Raw genomic sequence first — 11,233 nt, 5'->3', positions numbered from 1 at the left:
AGCAAAGATGGTAAATTAATCTCTGAATTTGACATGCAAAACAGAGCGCAATCACAGTAATGTTATACAAAATGTTTGATTGATTTATTTACTCGTTGTAAACGTAAAATTATGTTTAAAATATTGTACGAAAAATGATTGTTATTCTTAAATTTCTTAACTTTGCTTTATTTCTATTGTACAATAATCGAAATTTATTTCTCTGAATATATGTGTGTATAGACGTGCAGAGAGTCTTTCCGAGGCATAGTCATGTATATGGCATTTCTCTAGTTCTGGCTAGTGGGTTAAACCTTTAGCGCGGTTGATAGAGTTCCCGCATTCCAAAGAACCCGGATTCCAACCCCAGCAGCGGCAAAGTTTGTCCCTGTTACATAATCATTGATGTTTAGTGCATATATTTACAAAAGAACGATTCATGCATTTTTATTTAAAGAAAAGAAGTGTTTAAAACATTTTTCATATCATGATCACATGGGGAAAACGCAATTTTATATGCAATTAAATACAATGTGAAACGATGCTGTTGACAACGCGTAGACAACTACAAGTTAAGATTTATTGTGACATTGACTTAATCCATTCTTCTCTTCCACTGCCTGCAGCAATCAAAGGGTAGTCACAATTTATTGCATGTTTATAATTATAATTTATCGATGTGCCACTTTAAATAAATAACGAATATAAAAATCAAAACTTAACCAATGGTGAATGCTACATATGTCTCATTTCTAAATTGCTCCATCATTGTATTTAAAGGGACACTTCTCGTTTAGTATCAGCACATCTATTACCGTAATGCTTCTAAAAATAATAGGAGAATATGTTTTTGTCCCTTTCCGACTGCTGATTTGTATTACAATGTCATACAATGAATTCAGTGGTCTCAAAGTTCATTTGATAGTCACTACAATCACTCCCGTCATTGGTGAGTACTCCTGAGGGCATATGTGATGAAGGATGTCTCACAAAAATGTGTTCTTTTGTTGCTTTAATGCTGGCTGAAAAGAGAAATATAACACTTTATTTACATACTGGCTTCATTCAAACAATACAGAATAAAATACAGTAACAAAACTCATATTTCCGACTGTCTGCAGGATAACTCATTGCCACTTCAAAATCAAAAACAAGTGAAAAGCTGTCAATGTGAGAGCTAACCGGGTTTTCTTTTATGTGAACTGTATCCATAATCCATGTCAACCCGTATCCAATAAAATGGTGTACCCTATATGCAATATTTTGCCAAAAATGACTAAGTTCAAAAGCTGTTTTGTTTTTTAAATAAATTATTAGACATCAAAATCCTAGCAATACGCACACCTCTGATATATGTACAATTGATCTGCAAAAGAACAACTTCCTATCTTGAAAACTGTAGGAGGAGTTATCCGTACAATGAGGGAACCCTTTTGGCAGCCGCCCGCCATTTTCACCATTTTAATAACCGAATTTTTTCGTTGGAAAACCCGGTTAAGTAGGAAGAAAAAAGGAAACATACATATTTAAATAACATTAGCTTTAAAAGAAGAAACATCTTCATACCTGATTAAAATTAAGCATGGACAGTGGTGAAGCAGGTGCTCGTCTCCATACAACAGTGCTGATCGTTAACGTCTGAACAGGGAGCTGAACTAGGTCATTATAAAATGTTGGTTAGTTGTTTTTAAGTGGTTAATATTTATTATAAATAAAGAAGTAAAAAAATAATGCAGATAAAGTTAATTTGTACTACAATTAAGTTTTATTGTTCTTACATATGGTAAATCATCTGTCGAGGTGTGTGGAAATGGTACCAGTATATACTACAATGATATTATGGGTGCTTACTTTTTATATGTTTATTGATTTATAAAATAACAAAATCAAACTTATTTCAAGTAAAGAGTTTTTGTGACGATTTGTATAAAAAAAACCTTATACAAAGTGGTTTTTTTTTCAATTTTAATAACATGTAATTAATATATATATTTATTATTATTTCTTTCGAAGACGAGGTCGGGATAGAATTTTTGCGTTTAACGACAATCTTAATGTACTTTTTATTTGTTCAATCTGCAGATAGCTGCATTTTTTCTCTCCAAATTTAAGGTAAGTATAAATCAATCTAATGACTTAAAGGACTAAATAAATCAAAATGTTATATCATAACTAAATGAACAAAAAATATATATTTAGGAGGAATAACAACTTTAAACTGTGAACATCCAAGTTCAAAGTTAAAAAGTATAGGTTGTATTGATACATGTATCTATTTTATGAGAGACCATCACTAACTTGCCTACAAAAACAGAAATAAATTATAAATCTAGGATATGAATAACAATAAAACAGTTATTTTAGTCATATATAGGAATAAGATTTTATGTTATGCATTCCATGTAAGTCATAATTATATGCATTATTCAGAAAATCAAAAAACAAAATAACACACAAAACAAACAAAACAAAACAAAAATAAATCCCACAATAAAATAATCAAACAAATTCATGAACACTTACCCACAATGCACTGGGTGTATGATCGCCGGTTGGTTGATGTAAACTTGGAAACACTATACATAACTCGATAATGGGCAGGTTTGAGCAAATGTATTAAATTGAAATCTAATCGAGGTCATTCAGATTTTTGTAGACAAGAAATTGTGAACATTCTGGTATATACTGAATATTAACGCATTATATTTAATGATAATATGCATTATTTACAAAATTACTTACCCATGATACACTGGGCGTATTGTCCCAGGCTGGTTTATGCGTACTTGGTAATACCGTACGCAAACTCAATAAAATCGATAACATCCAGTTTTGCGCAAATGTATAAAATTGAAGCACTACTCGAGGTCATTGAGACCTTTCAAAAAATAAAGCGTTCGGTATATACTGACTATTAACGTGTAAGGCTGCAGAAGACAACCTAAATCAACCCACACAGAGGGACGATGTCAACACGTAATTGTAAACAAACCACGGCATACATGTTTGATGTATTAAACACAAACAAGCCTTAGTACCTTTCAATACCAACCAATTAATGTAAAAGAAAGTTTGGATATTCTTTATGTTATTGATCAATGTGTTCATTATTGAAAACATATATGATTTCATAATTACTTGTTATTTATGATTTTTTTGTTACTGTTACATTTAATAATATTTTGCACTGAATTGAAACTTACCAATATTTTCAACAGCTTCATTACTTTTTTTTTATTAAAAAAATAATGCTCAATTAAAAGAGCATGTATGTGAACAAACTAACTTTTTTGACAGAAGTATCCTATCCAGCCAGGACGGCAGCCATAATCACATGTTCCATCGACATCGTTACAACCATCACACGTGTAACTGTTGATACATGTCTCAGAGCAGTCTTGTCCAAAATATCCAACGGGACAAGCTTGCAAAATGTATAATATAATAAATATCGATCGATGCATTTATCTATCTATCATTATCCATGCTGGGTTTAAAAGAAGCATATGGAATCTGAGTTGCATGCAATACTATCATGATATCACAAATATTACTTAGCATGTACCTATTCAAATATCTAAACAATGGAATATAGACCCCCCAAAAAAAGAAGAATACTGGAGACAATTTATTTCACAAATTAAATTTTATTACATAAATTACATCATGACTGAAAAGTTGAATGTCGTGTAAATGTCAGAAAATGTTGTGAACATTTTCAAAATATCAGTAATCTAAGAAATCTAATAAATTATTTTAGTGTGATTTATTGAAAATTGAACAAAAGAATATTGGAAGAGATTTTAATTTTGTCAGTCATTTATTTAAAGATATGTAATTAGCTTTATTTATCGGTCAGACTTTCCTTTGCCGTTATTTACGATATAAATATCCGACGAGAACAAAACTACCCCGTATTCATTGAAATCCAAATTTAACATGCATTAATAGTGTGATTAATGCCTAAATTGAAAAGTGCTGCTAGAATCCCGTGTTTTGTGTTGTTTTGATGCAACATACCGTTTTCTGCGCAAAAATTACAAAGATTTATTGTGAAAGAGAGGAATATATATTTTATCGAGGAGAATATAGGATTCTAGCAGCTATTTTGATAAAACTGAGATCTTTTGCCTCTCCTTGATATGTTTATTGTTTTGTGGAAACCACGAGGTAATGTTCTATCTAATTTTATATTAAGGGATATACGTAAGCTGTTTAAAGTTATCACGTGATAATGCAACAATGTGGTGCTAATGTACTTTCCTAATTTATTGACATCTATCTCAGATGATAATACCAAGTGTTTGGACTGGTTCAAAACATTCTTCAAACTCAAGATTAAGACCCTAAAATGCCCATATGCTTCCTTCACATACCCGCATTTCAATCTAACTATCTATCACTTTATTTATCTAATATATCAATGTGTATGACTATGTAAATGTACAATAGGATTATTCTTCCACTTACGAGTTTTACACAAGTCTCCTTGATAATCGGGATCACATCCAGTAAAACATGTTCCATTGATATTGGAACACTGTTTTACATCACGGCAATGTCCACATGTTTCATTGCATTCGGATCCATACTTTCTTTTATCACAAGCTATAAATTGAAAAAAAAAATCGTATTAATGATACGAAAACAATGTCAAAAAGGTAAATGAATAGCACCATTTCTCTTCAAAACACATTAGCTAACATTCCCTTGTCTGAATGCCAAAATACATCTCTTGCACATTTTAAATTACTAAGTTTTGCAGCGTTAACATGTCTTTTTTTAATTTATATATGGATATTACATACTTTCATGATTCAGAAAGATATTCTCAATAACAAACGTATGTTTATTAATAATGAGCAAATGAAACAAAACACTTACGAGTTTTACACAAGTCCCCTTGATAACCAGCATCACATCCAGTCAAACATGTTCCATTAATATTGGAACACTGGTTTAGGTCACGACATTGTCCACATGTTTCATTGCATTCAGAGCCATACAACCCTCTGTCACATGCTACAAATAATGTTAATTCTCTTAAAGTTTAGATGTTCTTTGTATTATAAATATATTTTCAGTCAAAATATTTTACATGCGTAACTACTCACGGGTTTTACACAAGTCCCCTTGATAACCAGCATCACATCCAGTCAAACATGTTCCATTTATATTGGAACAATGACTAACATCGCGGCAGTGTCCACATGTCTCTTTGCATTCGGTTCCAAAAATTCCTTCGTCGCAAGCTATAAAAATAAAACAATTTAATATAAATATTTACACGTATTGGGAAATCAACAGTCAAACTATGAGTTAATACTCTGATATTTAGAGCATAATACATGGCAACATCTGTATCACACCCCATATCGACCCGAGACTCTTGTCTGAATGCCAAAATACATCTTTTGCATATTTTAAATTACTAAGTTTTGCAGCGTTAACATGTCTTTTTTTTAATTTATATATAGATATTACATACTTTTATGATTCAGAAAGATATTCTCAGTAACAAACGTATGTTTATTAATAATGAGCAAATGAAACAAAACACTTACGAGTTTTACACAAGTCCCCTTGATAACCAGCATCACATCCAGTCAAACATGTTCCATTAATATTGGAACACTGGTTTAGGTCACGACATTGTCCACATGTTTCACTACATTCAGAACCATACAACCCTCTGTCACATGCTACAAATAATGTTAATTCTCTTAAAGTTTAGATGTTCTTTGTATTATAAATATATTTTCAGTCAAAATATTTTACATGCGTAACTACTCACGGGTTTTACACAAGTCCCCTTGATAACCAGCATCACATCCAGTCAAACATGTTCCATTTATATTGGAACAATGACTAACATCGCGGCAGTGTCCACATGTCTCTTTGCATTCGGTTCCAAAAATTCCTTCGTCGCAAGCTATAAAAATAAAACAATTTAATATAAATATTTACACGTATTGGGAAATCAACAGTTAAACTATGAGTTAATACTCTGTTATTTAGAGCATAATACATGGCAACATCTGTATCACATCCCGTATCGACCCGAGACTCCAATATCAGCTTGAGGGCATCTGATATACATGCAGCAATTATTACAAACCATGTGTACAAAGCCCGCTTGTTAGCAGGTTACTTGTTTCTGCACAGTTGCCTCCTTCATATTCCGGAAAAGACCAAATATTTAAGCGGACTATTGTGAAAATATGTTTAGCATTTGTACCTTTAAACTACTGTAGCACCTAGTTTGATATTTAAAAACAACGCCATTAATACTTGATATTTTAACTAATGTAAACTAATAAAAAAAAACCTTGGATTTCAGAGTGTTTTAAAAAATTATTTTCAAAAGAAACGTTATATGAGCTTTTTAAGCGTTCGTTCATTAAAGGGATCTGTGTGAAAATCACGTTACCGGATATTCATTCTTTCTTAGTAGTCAATTTGTTAACTTTCCTATCAATCTATAGCGAGTGCATGTCCCCGGCGCGAAGCGCTGGCAAGAAAAGCGAGCTCTAAAAACTAGTCCGAAAATAGAAACAAAACCAAACTGTCCACTACCAAAGTGCCTGATGGTCAAAATATTAACCATCAGCTGTATTTAAAATGTTCATGTATGATTTGTTCAGCTTTAAACTTTATTTTTTGTAAGGAAAAAAGCCATGTATTTTATCATTTAAATGTGTGATCTTCATTATTTTTGTTATATATAGCTTTTCTTCTGAAGGAAATTAAAGTAGTCTAAAAATGGCCAGGACAATCGACACCACTTAAATTTATTCATAATTTATCTAATGTTCAAAACGCGTAATGACGTTACTTCTGCTTATACCACATGGTAATGTTTACAGTGTGTTTTTGAGCATTGAATGACGTATATTTCCAATGCAAACATAGCCAACACATATACTGAATGTTAGCATTTAATTAATTGCTACACAACTGTTTACAGAATTAAACACAAATTATCCTAGATAATTTTACAATGTGAAGTTGCGTATAAATGTTACTGAAAGATTTTTAATTGCATACGTCGCACTGTTAATTGCAAAGATTTTTAAATGTTAAGACTACAGCCGTACAATATTAATCATATTTTGTTTTCTTTATAGTTGCACATAAGCAGTTTTACCAAGTTCACATCGGTGACCTTTGTATCCAGGTTTACAGCCCTGACAGGTGCCCGTCTCTATGTGACAGTACTGACAGTTTACGTCTGGACAGGGAACGGAACAGTTGGACCCAAAATATCCGGTAGCAGGACAACCTTTGATATGAATAAGATACTTAAGGGTTTTTAAAATATGCGCCATGCGATAAAGCAATATATTTTAAAATGGTTTATATCATATTTCAATGTAGAACCGTGTGGGTTTAAAATGGACAGTTAAATAAAACGGTCTTTGGTTACTTTAATCCACAGCTTTTTAGTTGCTTTGTTTTTTTTTTAAATTGCAATTTGATTCTTATCGTGCGAGGAAAAATACAAACACTGAAACTTTCACCAACAAATACAAGACCATATGTCATCAGTCTGTTAATTTTTATTAAAATATCACGTCATGCACCTTAACTTATCCTGATCATAATTTAAAAGCAGTATAACATTACACTACACTCACCATACACCTCCAATTCACAAATGTCACTGGCAACACGATCAGAGTAACCGTCAGGGTAGGTAACTCCTGGTAGTCTCTCGTTGTAGTAGATGACGTACTGTCCATGTACAGGACAGGTGGTGTTGAAGACAGCAGGTATGGTGTCTAGTGTAAAGTTGTCGTCCTTGTAACACAGTGTTCCCTGTAGTATGTCTGTTGTATTGGAGACGTACACAGAGAATCCAAGGAAATACTTAGTGCGCCAATTAGAAGGACCTGCATTAAATGTTTATTAATTATTGATGGACGTACATAACAATGTAGCTAGACAAACACAGTTTAACAAACACATGGCGTTCGGGGGGGTCCCGACCCCCCCCTGGAAAATGAAAATTTATTAAATTTACATAGTAAAATTATCGAAAATATGCCTCGGACCTCCACTGGCAAACACAATTATCCTTCGGACCCCCCCTGGAAAAATTTTCTGGATCCGCGCATGTCATACATTCTGTTTAACTGTAGTCTGTCTGTAAGTAATCGCATACATCATTGTTGACATTAAATGAATTTGCAGTAAACATCAAAAATAATATTTATTTCTTCTTTTAGATTATTTGATTAATAAAGCTAGATAATTATTGAAGTTCCTAAATCGCATTCGTTGTATTAGAGTCGCGCACAATATGTTTATATAATTTACCTTTCATGTAGGAGGCAGAAGTAAAATTAAAACAAGAAAATCACTAATAGGAAATTAGTGGCTGCTTACAAAGAGCAGACAAACGTATAATCACACATTTTAATCTCAGTTCTTAACATCCATCAACTCATATTGAGTATTCACGGGTTGGTTATAAAGAAGTATTTCGTCCTAAAGAAGCTTTTAATTCAAGAAAGAATGCTATCCATTCATTATCATACCCTTAGTGATTCACACCAAGGCTCACAAGAGCAGTACATGTCCTTTATCGTGCTAACACCTACTGCGACACTGGGCCTATTATTCGTTGCATAGTCACAATATAGATTTATTTGTAAGGATTCTAACACACTATTATCTCTAGGTAAAACTGCACTTTCAAAGATATCCGTGCAGAAATGTTCTGTAGAAATAGCTTATTTCATGAAAAATATAGCAAATGTTTAAACACAGTTTAGATTTCAATTGTTCAACATCCATCAAATGATACTGAGTATTAACACCTTTCTAAAAAAGCAGTGTACCCAAGGAGAACGTTCTGTTTACATTGTAAACCATTTCTCCACACCGCGGCTTACAAGAGAAGTGAGGGTCCTTTATCGTGCTAACACCTACCGTGACACTGGGCATATCTAACGTTACATGGTTACGGTATTGATCTATTTCTATCTCAGTAGTTATAACAAGTGGATTTCAGGTTTAAGCATGTTGCATTACTGATCATTTTAATACTGATGTGATATAGTGTCGTAATTATCAGACGTATATATAGTAATTAATATAGATATTTAAATTTACATCGTTCAACATTTCATAAAATACCCAATGTGCTTGAATTTTTATTTTATTTTAATGTTGATATTACTTATAATAATCAAAATAACAAATTCATCATCTTATTAGTCGGAGAGTTGATTTGTTGTTGAGGTTGAGAAGATGTAATTCGAGAGGTTAAATTTCATGGAAACAATTTAATGAAGATTAATATCACACACTTTTGGGTTTTACATGATATTGTTTCATACATGTAACGTATTGGTATATCGTCGTATTTTATTTCAGAACACAATATTCTAATAGACTGGTTTACTCTAATAAGAATTGGGGTGATATGTGGGGCTAAACACTAAATGTTTCGATACATCTATAGCCAAAACATAAAAGCGAAACACTAAATGTATCGATACAGCTATAGTTGAAGCATATTTATATCTTACTGGACTCTTAGTAAATGTGACTATACCCCATGGTTTATTGTTCGTCGTGAAGTAGATGGTGATGTGGTGTATGCTGTGGATTGTGGTCAGGTTCACCCACCAGGTGGCGGTTTGTCCGGACCGTGATAAAGCACATTGACCTCCATTCCATCTCAGGTCTGATTTACGTTCATCTACAGCGTTACTGGCGTCATATATGCTGTCAGTTGTTAAAGGGTACTGTTGGTATGCTGGTTTGTTGAGGGCGAAATTAACTGTTTCGAAGAAAAAAAACCTTTTTAAACAATGTTAAGCTACAATTCGTTAAAAAAAGAAATGTATATTAATATGGAAAATTTATTTTAATAAGTCATTACATTTCTAAATCAATCCTCTACTTATTACAATCATATGTATAACAACATCATTTAAAGGTACAATAAAAACCGGACGATTTTGATAAAAAGATATATGCATCCAGATTTGTTTTTCGTTTCGTCGCTTTTTTGGCGGACATTAATTTTTCTTTAATTTACATTGTACACAATGACTGCATCGTCTATTGTTTTGTATCATCAATATATAAATTAATTAAAGTTTTCGAGCTGATCACGTGCTGTTAATTAAATATTTAAAAAAATTACAATGTCTGAGATATCGGCACGATAATTAGGCGTCATTTTATGTTTATATGTTAAAATATCACCCACAATGACAAGCTGTTGATCATCTGTAGATTCATATCATGTCTTTTTACCTTCAACTAGAATGTTTTAGGTGAAATACAACCCAAGATAACGTCATGCACATTCCTAATTAACACGTAACATTGAGAACAAATATAAATGAATAATGCGGTTAAAAAAACTAATTACCGCCGTTAACAAAATCTTAGGACGTGAAGCGTCATAGTTCAAACTAACTGGCCGTGCAACAATAAGATTTTCTTTTCTTATTGACAATCTAAACGTTTTGTTTTCCATTAGGAAATATTGACATAGTACAGTATTATAATAAAACACCTGTTTCATTTTCCCCGATATCAGGATCCTTGAACGTGTATTTAGATACAGTAACCAGAGCAAATATCCGTTACTTAAGACGAAAAAAACAACTTTATTTAATCTGTTAAGTCTAACAAAAAATTTTCTTTCTGAATATCGAAAGTTCACCAACTATACAAGATTGGGCCGATTTTATTTATTAAAATTAAATGTTAACTTAAAAAAGAATTGTCTCACCGTAACCATTAGCAAACACAAAAACTCCGACACACACAAACACTTCATACATCTGTGTGACAAACCCGGACATCAGAAAATAAAACCAGGAAACACACCCGACTCTTGAATTCTGTTTATAGTTTCACGTAGACATTTGTTAAACAGAGTGCCGTAGAAAACGGTCTTTACCCCCGAAATTTTCGAAGTTTGTTTATTTCAAGTTTGCTTCGGGATGTTATAATACTATAACTCATTTCCTCGTTTAAAAATGAATGTTCATTGTATGTACTTCATATTTCTGGCTTTTTGGAATTGTAATGGAAACAAAGGAAGCGAGTGCTCTTTAAAATTGTCAATGACATCACGGAGATATCTCCTCTAGCATTTTTCTGTTTATCGACATTCCGGTAATAAAAGGCTAGTCATCACAGATATTACACTTGAAATACAATGATAAATATAACCATGTCCTGTTTAACGTTTTTGTTAGTGTAATTAGTATATAACAGAGAGAAT

At 32.4% G+C, this 11,233-nt stretch overlaps 1 protein-coding gene and 1 long non-coding RNA gene across 2 annotated transcripts; both read right to left on the bottom strand.

The window, feature by feature from the left end:
• Positions 1-237: 237 nt before the first annotated feature.
• On the bottom strand, positions 238-4,587 carry LOC136273056 (uncharacterized). The gene is made up of 4 exons (XR_010711228.1): positions 4,450-4,587; positions 1,758-3,403; positions 1,546-1,634; positions 238-1,001 (listed from the first exon to the last, which is right to left on the bottom strand). It is a non-coding gene; the product is annotated as an uncharacterized lncRNA (long non-coding RNA).
• A 711-nt stretch (positions 4,588-5,298) lies between these two features.
• LOC105325729 (uncharacterized) lies at positions 5,299-10,940 on the bottom strand. Its single transcript, XM_066087664.1, has 7 exons — positions 10,736-10,940; positions 9,542-9,769; positions 7,617-7,871; positions 7,127-7,261; positions 5,774-5,911; positions 5,544-5,681; positions 5,299-5,306 (listed from the first exon to the last, which is right to left on the bottom strand). The coding sequence occupies exons 1-7, from the start codon at positions 10,806-10,808 to the stop codon at positions 5,299-5,301; spliced, it is 975 nt and encodes a 324-aa protein (XP_065943736.1). The 5' UTR covers positions 10,809-10,940.
• Positions 10,941-11,233: the final 293 nt, after the last annotated feature.

This window comes from Magallana gigas, chromosome 1 (assembly GCF_963853765.1).
Source record: "Magallana gigas chromosome 1, xbMagGiga1.1, whole genome shotgun sequence".
NCBI lineage: Eukaryota > Metazoa > Mollusca > Bivalvia > Ostreida > Ostreidae > Magallana > Magallana gigas.
This window is presented reverse-complemented; position numbering and strand designations above follow the sequence as displayed.